General features: G+C 38.7%; 1 protein-coding gene across 1 annotated transcript in view; it reads right to left on the minus strand.

Moving 5' to 3' along the window:
* The window catches only part of LOC123593213 (complement C5-like), a 37,194-nt gene extending 20,404 nt beyond the window's left edge, over positions 1-16,790 (minus strand). Inside the window, exons 1-11 of the mRNA XM_045468811.1 lie at positions 16,678-16,790; positions 14,939-15,021; positions 9,769-9,871; positions 8,707-8,821; positions 8,057-8,183; positions 7,162-7,277; positions 6,534-6,719; positions 3,963-4,166; positions 2,510-2,719; positions 2,266-2,415; positions 421-550 (exon numbers count right to left, since the gene is read on the minus strand). Of these exons, the coding sequence (XP_045324767.1) occupies positions 421-550; positions 2,266-2,415; positions 2,510-2,719; positions 3,963-4,166; positions 6,534-6,719; positions 7,162-7,277; positions 8,057-8,183; positions 8,707-8,821; positions 9,769-9,871; positions 14,939-15,021; positions 16,678-16,745 (1,492 nt within the window). The 5' untranslated portion in view covers positions 16,746-16,790. The remainder of the gene's footprint in view (positions 1-420; positions 551-2,265; positions 2,416-2,509; positions 2,720-3,962; positions 4,167-6,533; positions 6,720-7,161; positions 7,278-8,056; positions 8,184-8,706; positions 8,822-9,768; positions 9,872-14,938; positions 15,022-16,677) is intronic.
* Positions 16,791-17,546: the final 756 nt, after the last annotated feature.

Below are 17,546 nucleotides of genomic sequence, written 5' to 3' on the forward strand. Positions count from 1 at the left end.
ACAGAAAGGCAACCAGCATGGTTCCACTTATATGAGCTATCTAAAATAGCCAAGTTCATAGAATCAAAGAGTGGAATGGTGGTTGCCAAGTGCTGGGGGAGGAGACAATAGGGAGTCACTAATCAAAAGGAATAAAGTTTCAGTTAAGCAAGACAAATAAGCTCTAGAGATCCGCTGTACAACACTGTACCTATAGTCAACAATAATGTATTTAACACCTCACTTAATTTGTTAGTAGGGTAGATCTCATGTTCGGAGTTTTACCACAATGATATAATTTTTTTTTTTTTTTTTTTTAGTTAAAAAAATTACGCAGTGGAACAGGGAGGATTTGGAGGGAGAATTAGTATGGGTCCAGGAAAAGAGGTGTATTTTCATAACAAGAATATTCAGGTTAGTTGGTTGAAAACAGTTAATTACCATCTTGTTGGGAGTCATCTCCATTTGCATTGGTGAGGACAGTGAGTCCTGCTAAGTCAAACACTTCAGCATTATTCCTGCCACCACTTCCTCCACAGTCCTGGCCACTTTTATCAAAAGATTGCAGTATCTGTTGAGAAAGGAAATCATTCCCCACCCCCCAAGAAAAACAGTTAGTGGCCATTATAAGGAATTCTTGAATTGGGGATAATGTTAGTTGTAAGTCTCTCACTTATTAAATGTTAAAATCTAGTTCCCTGGTTTTCCCAAACCCTACTGCATTTCACTGGGTTTCACTTCTTGAATATATACTATCAAAATTCATTCAATATAACTTTGATATGGAAGTTCTTAGGAAACAGCTTACATTCTCCCTTCTTAGAGCTTTGTACAGTACATTGAATTAATAAAATATCCTTTGCATAAATGTATGAGTGAATGAATGAGTAAACAAAACGTTCACTACCTCTCATGGTCCTTTTCTAGCTCTAAATTTTGAGGGGGATCAGACCCCATGTTTTGTTGCTCTACCCAAGATAGGGCAGAGCATTAAAATCGGTTAGGGATACACAACGAATTATTTTTGATGACGAGGGTTGGCTCCTCTAAAGAGTTTGTGACCATGACCCAAGTGGCCCCTGAGAGTGGCTGGGGAAGGGGCAGGAGCAGACAAAACAACTATTCATGGCCACAGTGTTCATGTGTAGCCACATAGTCTCCCCCCACCCCCTGTTTTTCTGCTCCCCTCTCCATACCTCTTCATTGACTTTAATATATTCAACTCACCAAAACCCCAGCATTTTTATTCATATCCCTGCCCTGGAGTAAGAAATTTAATTTTATAGATTTGCTTAAAAGGTATCCACACACACGTGCTGCTCTCTGAGAGTCAATAACGTTATTTTTAAAAAATGGTTTAGTAAACAAGATGATGTCATCAGTCTCTGAAAGGAAGCTAGTTTGGAATTGATTGCATCTGAAGGTTTCTGAATGTGGATCTAATTACATTTTAGTTTATTCCCAGAGAAAACTGCATTTTAGCATTTAACTGAAGATATTCCCAAATAAAGTGTGTTCATATAAAACAAAATAAATTGGAGAGTAAATTAACTGGATAATTATCCTTTATATGTCTAAAAGGATAACCAAAATGGGTAACTCAGATCAAACAAGTTCACTCGTCAGGGCGCCTGGGTGGCGCAGTCGGTTAAGCGTCCGACTTCAGCCAGATCACGATCTTGCGGTCCATGAGTTCGAGCCCCGCGTTGGGCTCTGGGCTGATGGCTCAGAGCCTGGAGCCTGTTTCCGATTCTGTGTCTCCCTCTCTCTCTGCCCCTCCCCCGTTCATGCTCTGTCTCTCTCTGTCCCAAAAATAAATAAACGTTGAAAAAAATAAAATAAAATAAAAAAAAAAACAAACAAGTTCACTCGATTATATCCTGTGCTGGGATTTTACTCAGGTCACAAGAAACCTAATCTGTGACTTAGTTTTCCTCATTCATAACACAGGAACTCCACTAATAAGGACTCAATACATTTTAAATATCATTATTGTTGGTTTTTATCTCATAGGATTGTTGTAAATATTCAATGGTATAATAAATTAAAAGGTCTTACAATAATACTCAGCATATAGTGTTCAATGAATGTTAGCTGCTGGTATTACTATCCTTAAATTTAGCTGAGAAGACAGACATTGGTGCAACCATATCTTTTTCCTTTATTTTTCTCCCATGAGTGACCCACAGAACAACGAGAGAACCATGGTGGCCACCTGGCCCCGAGCCATGTAATAACATGTAACGACATGTAACGACAGGAATGACAGCATTTATTCTACTTAACTCTTTCCATGTTATTTTTGCTTCTTTCTTGGATGCTATTTATAGCACGGCTCACTGATGATAACGCTACCCACAATTCTGACGGAGTTTCCATAGTGAGAGATACAGTTTCGCCTGGAGAATATATATCTTTATTTGGAGACAGATAGATCTAAAATGAATTGAAAAAAAAAAAAAGTATCTCAAGGTGAAATTAAACAGTTACTCAGGATGACCTCAGGCTAGGGAGAATATCTGTGGCTCACCTGAAGCTGGTTGCTACATTTTTCTTCAATATTTAGACAGACTGAGTCAGATACTAATTCTGTTATCTGCTGTCCTGTGACAATGTAATATACCAGGAGATGGGCTGTAGGAACCATGTGCTGAGTCACAGAAAGATTTAAAAGCTGGTAAGATGAACCTGGGAGTTTCTTCTCTGTGCCAAAGTATATGATTTTGCTCTTAGATGAAATCTAAAAATACATAACAACAAACATCTATCAAAGTGGGCTTAAAGTTGGACTAGTAATTAGGCAGTGATTAAAAAAAAACAGAATTACTACCCCTTGGGCATCTACTATGCATTAGGTATATATAGATGGACATATTTAATCCTCACAATTGTATGTTGTGATTTTATTAGCCCATTTAGAAGTTGTAGAAATTGAAGCTCAGAGATGTAAACTGCCCCATTATCTTAAAAGGTTCCTCTCTCAGAATTGATAAGGTTATTGCTTACTCCAACAAATGGCTTAGTAAACAAGATGATGTTATCAGTCACTGAAAATAAGATAGGTTGGAACTATTTGCTTCTAAAGGTTTGTTGTTTTTTTTTTTTTTTAATTTTTTTTTTCAACGTTTATTTATTTTTGGGACAGAGAGAGACAGAGCATGAACGGGGGAGGGGCAGAGAGAGAGGGAGACACAGAATCGGAAACAGGCTCCAGGCTCTGAGCCATCAGCCCAGAGCCCGACGCGGGGCTCGAACTCACGGACCGCGAGATCGTGACCTGGCTGAAGTCGGACGCTTAACCGACTGCGCCACCCAGGCGCCCCAAGGTTTGTTTTTGAACATGGATTTATCCAGGAAGTGAACTCTGATCTTCCTGACTCAAAGCCCATGTCTTTTTCAATATATCATGCTGCCATCCTTGCTAGTTTGTATTTTAAACAGCAGTGAGCAATGCCTGGAATCACTATATCTGTTCTTGAGCACAGGACTTAAATTCTTCCCTTTGTAAATAGGGCATGTTCTTAAGGAATGTCAGCAAGGCCTAGCAATCTAAAACGTGGTAATGCTCTTGGTTGGTCATGAAACATTGCTGAGGTCACTGACTGGTCTGGGGACTGAATGAAGGCTGTGATCAACTCTTGGCATCATGCTGTGCAGAGAATATCAGTCCAAGATTCAGAAGACCTTGAACAAAATCCTAAACATACCACTAAAAACTTGTGCATATGGCAGGTCATTTGACCTCTCCAATTGGTTCCATTGTCCACCGAGCTCAAAGAAGTGTTGTGAGCTCTGTTATGAGGATGTTTGTGAATGTACTTTACAGATTATAAAGTGCTATGTAAGTTCATCCATTCATTCACTAAATATCAATTGGGTACTACTTTGTGTCACATAAGAAATCATTTAAAGGATTATTTGCATAAGTAAAGAAAATGTTGCAAGCAGGGGTCTAGGTGAATGTAAGATATTATTGAGCTTACCAAGTAATTGTAGTGTGTAATCTTGTCAACATATGGACTTTTAGGGGTAATAGTTATGCTCAGATGTTCTCCCACAAGCAAACTCTTGTGACTGTCTGTCCAGCTAAGGGAAAGGAAACTTTGGCTATATGATGAGTAGGCCACAGCTTGATAGTCATTGCTGGCCTGATATTCTTCTGGAATGTCTGGATCATCAGTTCTGACCTAAAAAGACAGTGTCAAAAAAAAGTACAACACTGAGGCTTAACATGATGATGATGATGATGAAGATGGTAAATGTTAACACTTTTCTAGTACCCATTTACTGCCAGGTCTGGCTTTTAGCGCTTGACATGTGTGAATGTATCCATATACCTTATACATCTCTCAAGTTTCACAACATCTTATGAAAAGGCATATTAGTATTCTACTGCCTTAACATCATGGTAAGCCACATTATCAAGAGATTACAGAAAAGGATGTTAATTTTAAAAATAATAAAGTTAACTATGAAAATCTAGGCTATTGTAGAAGAGTGCAGTAAAGTCAAAGAAAAGATCTTAGATCTAAAGTTGGCTCTCTTTCTTAAATGACATGCCAGCTTACTGACTCATTTCCTTCTGCCACAGGTTGGCAGGAACTAGGAATTTGGAGAGGGGGGAAATATGGGAAGGGATGTAGCAATAATTCTTTTTATAAAATTTTTTAATATTTATTTTTGAGAGAGAGAAAGAGAGAGTGTGTGAGTGCAAGTGAGTTGGGGAGGGGCAGAGAGAGAGGGAGACACAGAATCTGAAGCAGGCTCCAGGCTCTGAGTTGTCATTACAGAGCCGGACATGGGGCCCGAACCCATGAACCGTGAGATCAATAATTCTTAAAAGCTAATAGAGATATTGGTTGTGAATGGAAATGGTGGTAAATAATCTCAATTCTTAGGAGAGTAAACAAGATCTGTTCTTGAGGGTAAAGTTCAGGGTCACAGGGCACTCTTATAAATATATGTGCCATGCTGTGCCAGTTCTTGAACAAGAGATTACAACCACTTATGTTTTCCATGAAGCTGAAGAATTAGATGTCATTTGCTGGGGAAGGTAATTTGATAACACGTGTAAAGGAAAAATGGTTCATGCTATTAGAGGAAAGGGAGACTATAACATTTAGCCCTTGTTTAGGTTTGGAAATAGATATACATTCAGCCAATCAATGTTTAGTGGTCCCTAACATGTGTCAGGAACTATGCTAGTTGTTGGGACACAACGGTGAACAATATAGACATAGCTCTTGCCCTTAAGAAATTTGAAAACTTGAGGCTTTCAGAGAGTAAAGGATACCTACCCTGATTAGCACAGGGTACTTAGAGAAGGCTTCTTGCAGGACATGATTTAAAAGCTGACCCCCAAATAAGTAGGAGCAAGGGAATCAGAGAAATGGGGTTGGAGAGTCCAGGTAGGGTTACAAAGGCCTTGTGGCAACAGAGCACTGGGTGTCAGGGGGCTGCAAACTTTCCAGTGAAGCTGGAGTTTGAGGAGCCATAGGAACAGTGGCAAGCAATGAGTTTGGAGAAGGGAGCAAGGTCCTATTTGTGGTCCTTTTTTGTGTCTCAGAAAGATCACTCCACCCCCTTTGCCTCAGTAAGGAGAGTGGGAGGAGAGCGAGGAACTGGTTTGCTGTGGGGCCATTCTCTGAACAGGGCACTGGGAGGAGGTCTAGGTTTGAGGTTGGTAGTGGTCCTCAGTTTTAGACAAAGCAATGTTTAGCTTCTTTGAAATATCCAAGAAAAAAATATGGTGAAAATGGTGTCTGTAGGAATCTTGTAGGATGAGTCTTCAGCACAAGGTATGAGAGCAGATGGAATGACAGAGGAAATATGTCAAATAAAAAATGTGTCACATAAGAAGAAAGGAAGGTCTGAATAGAACCCTAAGGATCACTTCCACTTAGAGGGCAAACTAAGGATTATTAGTCCAAAATGGAGACTATAAAGAAGGAAGCAAAGAAGAAAAATAAGAAAGAAGAAAATGTGGCATCACAGAGGCCATAACATTGTTTAAAGAAAAAGACAATTGTCAATCACACCAAATGTCTTAGAGATGGAAGAAAGACAAGAACTAAAAACTATCCAGTGGTCATAGCAAATGGCTGATGGATATCTTTGGTGAGAGCAGTTTCAATGATATGGTGGGGGCAGAAGCCAGATCTCAGCCATCTGAGGAGGTATGGAACGGGGAGAAGAATGTAGGCTGTTCTTTAGCAGAATTAGCATGGGAACTGAGGGAGAGATGATAGCTGGAAATACTGGACAAGAGAAGACTGTATTCTTGTATCCTCCTGGCAATTCTTTTCTAAACTTTCTAGATTTGAGTAGTATTTTGTTTAGCATAAGAAAAAATTATTTCCTAATTACAAAATTGACAGATTCACACCCTTTATGGAATGTTCAGTACACTACATGTTATTGCCTGTGCCTATAAGTCAAATGTCTGAGTTGTTCACTAGATTTATGCATAAAATCTCACGTATCTTTCCTGTATACTCACTATGACACAGACTGAGGCGACATTTGAAAATACAACAAATGAGAATTCAGCTCACATTAAACTCCAGCGTTGTCACATCAGAGGGAACGTTAACCACAAATGAAGCTACTCCATCATTGTAATTTGTTGTGCTTTTTATTGGATCCAGTTCTCTCTTCTCCTGAGTTTTACCAACTGTTTTTGCTTTCAAGATTACCGCAATCCCTCCTACGAAATGGGTAGAGGCATCCTTCACCTGTACCTGTTGACCAAATCCATTTCATTGGTTGACATTGATTCTTTACGAAAAGAAAACCCCCAAAATAATCCCCTCCTTCAGTCCCAAGCACAAACTTTGTAGGATTTAATTCAGCAAATGGGGTTCTCTTAAGGTCATGTTTTAACCACTCCAGGCATATATGATATGAATTACATTCAATCAGTGTACAGTTATTGAACATTTAATAAGAACAGAGCACTTCTCCATGTGCCCCATAAGCCATGGGTTGGAAGAAATTATTACCACATCTGGATCAAGACCATTGTTTTCCTCACAGGATTCGTCATTGCCTTGTCTATTCCTCACCCTCTATTCATGTGTCTGTACTGAAGGTCACAGAGAAGCAAGATCTATCAGACATCCTTTTCCTCTGTCCTCCCACAGACCATAAAATCCACCATATTAGATTTTCTAATCATCTAACCTTGATGCAGTATTGAATTCCAGGCTTCAGGAAAAGAGGAGTAGCAACCAAATCCAGTGTGTAAGGTAAGAGGACGTATTTGATATCAGTCACTTTGGTTTCTTGGAAGAATGTACCTAAGGTAATAAAATGTGTCACTTAGAATTTGGCAAGTTCTACATTGTAGTACATAGACCTGCACGGGTACCCACTCCATCCCTCTGCATTTCTTTATTTGGATAAGGACAAGCTATCCATTCATTCTTTGGTCATTTCACACACAGTTATTAATCCAAGTCTCGATGATTGTTATGGTCGCCCTAGAAGAACCTGGCCATTCCATGACCAGTAAAGCACAGTTTGCAGGAGGTTGGGAAGACGCCCGTTCACCAGTTTCAGATAGTGTTCTCCTGTTCCAGACCACTTGTCAGATTATTTATCCCATTTTTAACTTAAAATAACTGAGCAGGGCCTCATGCCCTCAAGGAGTCAATAATCCTGTTAGAAGAGGCACTCACATGTAAAGTGGATGGTTCTCATTTCCAAGGCAACATCCAAACAAATACCAGGTAGTATGGTATAAGATATGTGTAAAATGTTTAATAATAGGTAAGCGAGCACACAAATGACTCAGGGATGCTTTCATAATGTGAATAATTGTTGCAAGTAAAATTTTCTGGTACCATCATTCTATTCTTTTTGAAACATAAAAGTCTATCCTTAGCATGTGGGAGTAGGGCGTCATCACTTTCATGAGCATTTCCCTTGCACAGAGCTGGTGGACATGTATTTTGGTGGAGCTCATCTGGCAAAGACACTTCCCCAAAATGTACCAATAATAAGCTGCAGATTTCTATTCAAACTTTGTAACAAGAACTATGAGAAATGAATTTGATAGATTAGTTTAAGAACTCACCTGTACTTTCTTGTACTTCCACAAAAATATTAAGATACTTGTTATTTAAATCTTCTAGACTTTTATATGACAGTTTCTTAATTGCCCTTGAAGTATTAAAATTAATTTGTGCAACTCCATCAATCAGCTGATTTTTTAAGGGGAACAAAAAGGTAGAAGTTATAATATTAGAGAAGAATTCATTGAGAGGGAATAACAAATTCTTTTACCAGCCTGCAAAATCTTCACCTGACAATGACATTGTAGTTACAACTTGTGGTAATACAAAGTATAAGCTTGATTCTATACTTATAACTGATTAATATTCAGGTCATTTCTTTCAAGCCTGAAGCTTCAGGCCATATTGCAGGATCAGAGATGGAACATCTCTGATTTGACATCACGTCTCATCCTATTCAGAATCTGAGGCTAGAATTTGGGTACTACTGTCTATCTGATGGAACCTTCTCCAGATTGAAGACAAATATCTCTGTAGCTTATCTGCTTTCACCAGTGGAACTTCTCAAAGCCCGAAGTTCTATTGGTTTTGTTTTGTTCTCTTCTGTTTAATTCCGTGGCCTCTTGAGGGTGAAAGCCCACTTTCGGTCTCCATGTGCTGGTGAACTGCCTCAGTTCTCCATGACTGTGAAGGTAGCTCAATCTCTCTTTACCTCTGTCTTCTGTGTTGCTTCATGCATCATTTCTTTTCCACTCCCATGTAAATCTTCTCTTATCCCAAAAAAGACAGAAACTTTAGCCTCTGTTACATTCTCACTATAAGAATATCTGTCAAAACGGAATATAATTAATTGCTTTTTGATAAAGCAGTTATAGTAATGACATACAGATAAAATGCGAAATTTGCTTTGTACTCTTGAACTGTGTACACAGTAGTACATCTCATTGTTACACTCTGCAGGTGCAGGGGAAAGTAAGTGTTTTTATTTCTATTGACAGATGATGAAATTGGTTCCCAGGGGGATAAAACAAACTTGCTCAACTTCCCACAGTTTTAAATTCACAGCAAGTTCATGGAGAAGTGAGCTTAGGACCCAGGTCTCTTTGTAAAGAGCCACCTTCTTCCATGACTGTGGCATGGTATGGCAACAACAGGGAGCCACTCCCCAGTGCTCCTTTTAGCCAAAGGGGCAATATCGCATCCAACCTGGAGACGTGTCATTTTCAGTTTAGCCCAATATTTGCCTTTGAGTCCATGAAAAACACAAACTTTCCCTATTTAAATATAAAACAGGCAAGTCTGTGTTCTCATTAGCTCATCTGCCAAGTATGACTTCTGAGCATTTTCAATCTGTTCTAGAACTGCTTTTGATAATGAAGTTGTATGACCAATTAATATTAATGAGGTCATGAATATAAACATCTGAATGGTTTTTATATCATATTTTTAATACCTAACCAGTTATAGTCACCCGAATAGTCACCATGACTTCAATCTTTAGGGTTCTTTGCTTACAAGACTGTAGAATAACTACAAGACTGAACTCAGCCAATATACTTCAGGCAATTCTCCTTGAATCCACTTCCCACAGCTATTAGATATTATTAATCACAGTATTTTTTACATTGAACCTCAAAGTCTTTTTCAACATAGGACCTCAGGCAAGCACTGCTAATCAGTCAATTTTGAAATTAAAATTAAAATTAAAAGTCTTGAAATTAAAGCTGTTTCACATTCAGGGGCTACATTAATCTGAAAATAGTTATTTTCTTACCTAGCTTTTATAGTAATCTTGAAGTCCTCAAAATTTTTATGGCTAATGAAGTAATTTTCTGGTTCTACTAAGATAAAGAAGTGTGGTTTCACTGAATGTAAATCTAGGCAAAAAAAAAAAAGATATACAGTTTAAACTATGTTTCAAACAAGAAACTTTTCGGTACAATGGGACTTAACAGTATCAGTCACACAGCCATCCTTCTTTATGACAATCATCAAGCTTCTGAAGCTTCTTTATCCTCAAATCAGGGATCAATCTCATCTTTCTGCTCTAGCAGTGATGCCCTTATTAAAGCACATGTGTTGCTATCAAAGTATGAGCTCCATGAAGACAAGCCCTGATCTTCTTAACCTGTATAAACCTTTGCCCCAAGTGCCTTTCATATAGGGTTTGATAAATGTTTATTAAATTGGAAATTCTTTGCTCCTTTAGCATCTAGTGTTTGACTCTTCTTTTCTATTCAGTGTCCAAAATGTAAGTGTAAATCTTCAACTCTCAGGAAAGGCATCTTCTAGTTATTAGCTTTAGAAAATAACTTTCTTACAAAAATGAGAATTAGAACAAAGGGAAGTTTTAGACTGTGCAGCTCTTTGAGGCTATAACTCACAAAGAATCCTTTTTGACTGCTTACAGGACTATGTCTTTCACTTCTGCCCATTCAAGGAGTAACGTTAGGTTTCACAACCCTACTTATGCACTGCTCTGCAGACTGCTTAACCCAAAAGGAGAAGCTGCCTTTCAGAGAGAAGGGAGACTTGGCTCCATGGTGACCAGGACAAATTGGGAGGGGCTGGCTGCAGAAGGGCAAATCAAGTGTCTCACGTTCTGCCTGCCTTTTTTTTTTTTTTTTTTTTTTTGGTAATTTACTTTGAGAGAGAGTGAGAGAGCATGCATGAGCAGGAGAAGCTCAGAGAGAGAAGGAGAAAGAATCGCAAGCAGCACGGAGTCTGACACAGGGCTGGAACCCACAAACCATGAGATCATGACCTGAGCCAAGATCAAGAGTGGGAAGGTCAACCAACTGACCCACCCAGGCTCCCACTGGCTGCTTTTTTGTGTCAGAGAAAAATGCCCTCTGGTAGTGAAAAGATAGAGCAAGGACTTTGTAAATATGAACAGCGTCTAAGAGTGTCAACAAAGCAACTCTAAAATTCAGTTTAATTGCTTCAGAGGATATTCTGTTGCTGTGGTTTTAGCATGTTTAATAATTCAAATTTTTACATGGGATTGTTCTTCTCTCCTAATTATAAATACCTTTCTGTCTCCTCATCAACCTGGTAAGCAGAGAACATGGTTTAAGTAGTTGAGTAAGAAATTTAAAGTCAATGAAACCAAGAGTTGTTTTTTTGAAAAAATAAACAAAATTGACAAACCTCTAGCCAGGCTTCTCAAAAAGAAAAGGGAGATGACCCAAATAGATAAAATCATGAATCAAAATGGAATTATTACAACCAATCCCTTAGAAATACAAGCAATTATCAGGGAATACTATGAAAAATTATATGCCAACAAACTGGACAACCTGGAAGAAATGGACAAATTCCTAAACACCCACACACTTCCAAAACTCAAACAGGAAGAAATAGAAAGCTTGAACAGACTCATAACCAGTGAAGAAATTGAATCGGTTATCAAAAATCTCCCAACAAATAAGAGTCCAGGACCAGATGGCTTCCCAGGGGAATTCTACCAGACATTTAAAGCAGAGATAATACCTATCCTTCTCAAGCTATTCCAAAAAACAGAAAGGGAAGGAAAACCTCCAGACTCATTCTATGAAGCCAGCATTACTTTGATTCCTAAACCAGACAGAGACCCAGTAAAAAAAGAGAACTACAGGCCAATATCCCTGATGAATATGGATGTAAAAATTCTCAATAAGAGGGGCGCCTGGGTGGCGCAGTCGGTTAAGCGTCCGACTTCAGCCAGGTCACGATCTCGCGGTCCGTGAGTTCGAGCCCCGCATCAGGCTCTGGGCTGATGGCTCAGAGCCTGGAGCCTGTTTCCGATTCTGTGTCTCCCTCTCTCTCTGCCCCTCCCCCGTTCATGCTCTGTCTCTCTCTGTCCCAAAAATAAATAAACGTTGAAAAAAAAAATTAAAAAAAAAATAAGAAAAAAAAAATTCTCAATGAGATACTAGCAAATCGAATTCAACAGCATATAAAAATAATTATTCACCATGATCAAGTGGGATTCATTCCTGGGCTGCAAAGCTGGTTCAACATTCGCAAATCAATCAATGTGATACATCACATTAATAAAAGAAAAGATAAGAACCATATGATCCTGTAATCGATGCAGAAAAAGCATTTGACAAAATTCAGCATCCTTTCTTAATAAAAACCCTCGAGAAAGTCGGGATAGAAGGAACATACTTAAAGATCATAAAAGCCATTTATGAAAAGCCCACAGCTAATATCATCCTCAATGGGGAAAAACTGAGAGCTTTCTCCCTGAGATCAGGAACACGACAGGGATGTCCACTCTCACCTCTGTTGTTTAACATAGTGTTGGAAGTTCTAGCATCAGCAATCAGACAACAAAAGGAAATCAAAGGTATCAAAATTGGCAAAGATGAAGTTAAGCTTTCACTTTTTGCAGATGACATGATATTATACACGGAAAATCCGATAGACTCCACCAAAAGTCTGCTAGAATTGATACATGAATTTAGCAAAGTTACAGGATACAAAATCAATGTACAGAAATCAGTTGCATTCTTATGCACTAATAATGAAGCAACAGAAAGACAAATAAAGAAACTGATCCCATTCACAATTGCACCAAGAAGCATAAAATACCCAGGAATAAACCTAACCAAAGATGTAAAAGATCTGTATGCTGAAAACTATAGAAAGCTTATGAAGGAAATTGAAGAAGATATAAAGAAACGGAAAAACATTCCGTGCTCGTGGATTGGAAGAATAAATATTGTTAAAATGTCAATATTACCCAAAGCGATCTACACATTCAATGCAATCCCAATCAAAATTGCACCAGCATTCTTCTCGAAGCTAGAACAAGCAATTTTAAAATTTGTATGGAACCACAAAAGGCCCTGAATAGCCAAAGTAATTTTGAAGAAGACCAAAGCAGGAGGTATCCCAATCCCAGACTTTAGCCTCTACTACAAAGCTGTCATCATCAAGACAGCATGGTATTGGCACAAAAACAGACACATAGACCAATGGAATAGAACAGAAACCCCAGAGTTAGACCCACAAAAATATGGCCAACTAATCTTTGACAAAGCAGGAAAGAATATCCAGTGGAAAAAAGACAGTCTTTTTAACAAATGGTGCTGGGAGAACTGGACAGCAACATGCAGAAAGATGAAACTAGACCACTTTCTTACACCATTCACAAAAACAAACTCAAAATGGATAAAGGACCTGAGTGTGAGACAGGAAACCATCAAAACCCTAGAGGAGAAAGCAGGGAAAAACCTCTCTGACCTCAGCTGCAGCAACTTCTTACGCGACACATCCCCAAAGGCAAGGGAATTAAAAGAAAAATGAACTATTGGGACCTCATGAAGATAAAAAGCTTCTGCCCTGCAAAGGAAACAATCAACAAAATTAAAAGGCAACCAACAGAATGGGAAAAGATATTTGCAAATGACATATCGGACAAAGGGCTAGTATCCAAAATCTATAAAGAGCTCACCAAACTCCACACCCGAAAACAAATAATCCAGTGAAGAAATGGGCAGAAAACATGAATAGACACTTCTCTAAAGAAGACATCCGGATGGCCAACAGGCACACGAAAAGATGCTCAACGTCGCTCCTCATCAGGGAAATACAAATCAAAACCACACTCAGATATCACCTCACGCCAGTCAGAGTGGCCAAAATGAACAAAACAGGAAACTATAGATGCTGGAGAGGATGTGGAGAAACGGGAACCCTCTTGCACTGTTAATGGGAATGCAAACTTGTGCAGCCGCTCTGGAAAGCAGTGTGGAGGTTCCTCAAAAAATTAAAAATAGACCTACCCCAGCAATACCACTGCTAGGAATTAACCAAGGGATACAGGAGTACTGATGCATAGGGGCACTTGTACCCCAATGTTTATAGCAGCACTCTCAACAATAGCTAAATTATGGAAAGAGCCTAAGTGTCCATCAACTGATGAATGGATAAAGAAATTGTGGTTTATATACACAATGGAATACTACGTGGCAATGAGAAAGAATGAAATATGGCCTTTTGTAGCAACATGGATGGAACTGGAGACTGTTACGTTAAGTGAAATAAGTCATACAGAGAAGGACAGATTCCATATGTTTTCACTCCCATGTGGATCCTGAGAAACTTAACAGAAGACCATGGGGGAGGGGAAGGAAAAAAAAATGGTTAGAGAGGGATGGAGCCAAAACATAAGAGACTCCTAAAAACTGAGAACAAACTGAGGGTTTATGGAGGGTGGGAGGTAGGGGTGGGTGGGTGATGGGTATTGAGGAGGGCACCTGTTGGGATGAGTGAGCACTGGGTGTTGTATGGAAACCAATTTGACAATAAATTTCATATTTAAAAAAAAAAAGAAATTTACATAAGAGCATACAAATTAATAATCTAGCCCCTATGAGAAATGAACAGAAGGAATTATTAATAAGTTAGTTATTAGTACAATTAATATTTCCAAAGTAAGTTATACTTTATTTTTTTTCTAAACATTGTAATTTTCCAAACATAGCATTGATTTTTACGGCTGATGGGAAGGAGCACTGGCTAAGTCGGAGGTGCCATTCTCCTTGTCGGCCTGGACAAAGTGGTTGTGAAACCTAGACCAGTCTTCCCATTTCTCTGGGCCTGACCCTCCTCACCCAGCCTCATTTTCAGACAAGGGGGTCAGACTAGATGATCCCTAAGAGTGTCAGAGAACCATGTTTCTTGCAAGAACATTATCTAATCCTACCTCCTTACAGGACTTGATTCTCTGCAGAACGACGATGAGGGAACAAGGTTCAGAGCATTCAGTGACCGAATTGAGGTGAGCCAGGCTAAGAGCCCCAGGTCTTTGGCCTTCTGTCCCCCAGTCCACTTCTGTCTACCACTCCTCACTGCCCTGTATTTATTCTTTAATGAGTCTTTAGTCTATGAAATCATTGAGAAAAGTTTTCAAAAATACACATTGGAAATCTCAGTAACTTATGAGAAATTACCATGGCTTTTAACTTCAAACACTGCAACTGCCGTTGTTGTGAAGTCCTCTTTGTATTTAGCTTTAATTGTCCATGAACCGTATCTGTGAAAGAAATACACTTAAAACTTTAAGTATCACCAAGTAATGTATCTCTAACTCATCCAATGACTGTAGGTAACATTCAAATGAGCACTTAGTATAGGCCAAACACTGTTTTAAGAGCTTTACATGTATTAACTCGTTCAATCCTCAAAAAATACCATAGAACAAGTTATATTATTATCCCCATTTTATCATCAGAGAAATGAGGCTCACAGAGGTGAAGTAACTTACTCAGGGACACAGAGCTAGTAGGTGGTGGGACTGGGATTCAAACTTTGTTACTCTGGCTCCAAAACCCTTGACGACAACTTCATGTTTAGACGACCCTGACAGCAGTTTCAGATTTATGCACCACCTAATTAATATACTATTTTTGAAAGACATTTTAAAATTATAAACAAAAATATGCATTTTGGGTGGAGTTGTAAATATACTGAAATTTATTTTCATATTACTGACTCACTCTCTAGTATATCATAGTATGTAGCTAGAAAATGTTTTTCATTTAAAGGCATTGTTTTTTCATTTGATGAACCAAGCTTAAAGTTTAAACATATTAATATATGTTACACTATATAACATTCCAGAAAGTCAAGGGTACACTTCTAGGACCATTTGATCAGGTGAAACTTATCAAAATGGTACAAATATATAGTTTTGAAAATTTTACAACTGAGGCCAGAGTGAAATTCCTTTTAGAGGGACAGTGTGGTAGAAGGAAAGAGTACGGATGAACCTGGCCAGAGAGATCTGGGTTCCCATTTCAGGTCCACCATTTAAAGTCGGGTGGTTTTGAACAGGCCTAAACATTTATCTGAGCCTTAATTTCTTTACCTTGAAAATGGCAATAAGAAAGAACTTAGCAGAGTGCTTGGTACACAGTAGAGGATCCATAAATGTCAGTTCTTTTACTGCAGTAAAATACCGCTTTGAGGTGTTACATTTTCAAGACATTATGCGATGTAACTCTCAAATTGGATCTCAAAATATCTTCCAAGTTCTGGGAATAAATGTCAGAGAAAATTCCAAATCCACTATAGAATATTAAACACATGTTAGTGGACATCTTCCTTTTGTACATTTTTTTTCTTTCTTCTATTGTACTCTCAGCATTTAGGGGGTAGGGTCTGTCTCCCACAGTGTCTACTGCCTGGACTTTGTTGTAAAAGGTGCTCACTGAACTGAATACAGCAGACTAGCTTGGTGCTTACAGCTGGCATTATTACATCAGGCCCCCTGCCTCAATGCACAAGAGCCCAAGCAGGCTCCACCTTCCTTTCTGTTGGAAGGATACTCAATAGGGCCTGATAAGGATAGCCAGAACAAATCTTTGTGTACACCAGCACCTTTCAGTCACATGTAAATGGTTCCATAGACTGTTCAATTAAATTACCCCAGACACCTCCACTGCTTTTAAGAGAAACAACTTTACCCCAAAATAAGTTAAAATACTTAGGATTTCATGAAAATCCACTTGGTTTTAAACACATTGCCCTTCACTTTCATGTAAGAAGATACCAAGAAATAAAACACCTTCTCTTATGTCTGTACATAGTGGTCTCAGCAACTACACAGATCAATTATTCAATTAAAAAAACCATTATCTGCATAAAATAAAATAAAATAAAATAAAATAAAATAAAATAAAATAAATACTTAGGATTAACTGGAATCTTGAAGTCAGGAAAAGTGATAATTCCAGTATAATTTTTTTCTCCTACCATGGCAACTTCTGACCCTGCTGGATCCTTTGAGTGAAAAGAAAAGCAAGTTTTATTTTTTAAAACAACTATAAATACAGAAGTTACACATAAACATGACATGCGGTTGACAGTCTTATAGAAATATTCAGTAAATGCTAAGGAACTTTGTTGAAATTAAGCACATGCAATGTTGGCCTGGCATTGAGGTGATGACACCTGGTCAGGCTTGTTAACAAAGACTAACTTCTAAGGCACAAAAACATATTTTGAACAGGTGTATAAGTAGTATAGTAAATATTTAAGATACATTAAGCAACTCCCAGCAAGGCTTTTTTTCCACCACCCTTCTTCCTGAACAGGACTTGTGGATAATCTTCAAACACTATTTTCATAATGTTGTGCCATGCGCACAAGGCTTCTTTGGCTCCATGTTTCTTCAAGATCAAACCTGAACACATCAGGGCATGCCAAAGCAGCAGCCTCTACCTGTTCAATGTCTTACCTCCAGGGGGACCTCTGACAAGAGAATGATGGGATTTGTGAAGAATCTCAACAGGTTCACTTGAGTCTGTCTGTCCCCCCGCAAGTCCCCAAATGTAAAATAATGCTTCATTGTGGTCACTGTCTCTCCCTAAAGTGTTTCTGGGTCAGTCTGCTGTGGCCAAGCCACTGTCATGGTCATCTCCACATTGTGCTTCTTCCTGGCTCCATGACATCTGAGACATCATCCCACTTCTATCAAACCCTCTCCACGGTTTCCATTAAAACCAGCCCAGGACCAGGCTTTGTCCTTTCAGAAGTCCTTCTAGAATAATTTAGTAA

Source organism: Leopardus geoffroyi, chromosome D4 (genome assembly GCF_018350155.1).
Source record: "Leopardus geoffroyi isolate Oge1 chromosome D4, O.geoffroyi_Oge1_pat1.0, whole genome shotgun sequence".
Classification (NCBI taxonomy): Eukaryota; Metazoa; Chordata; class Mammalia; order Carnivora; family Felidae; genus Leopardus; species Leopardus geoffroyi.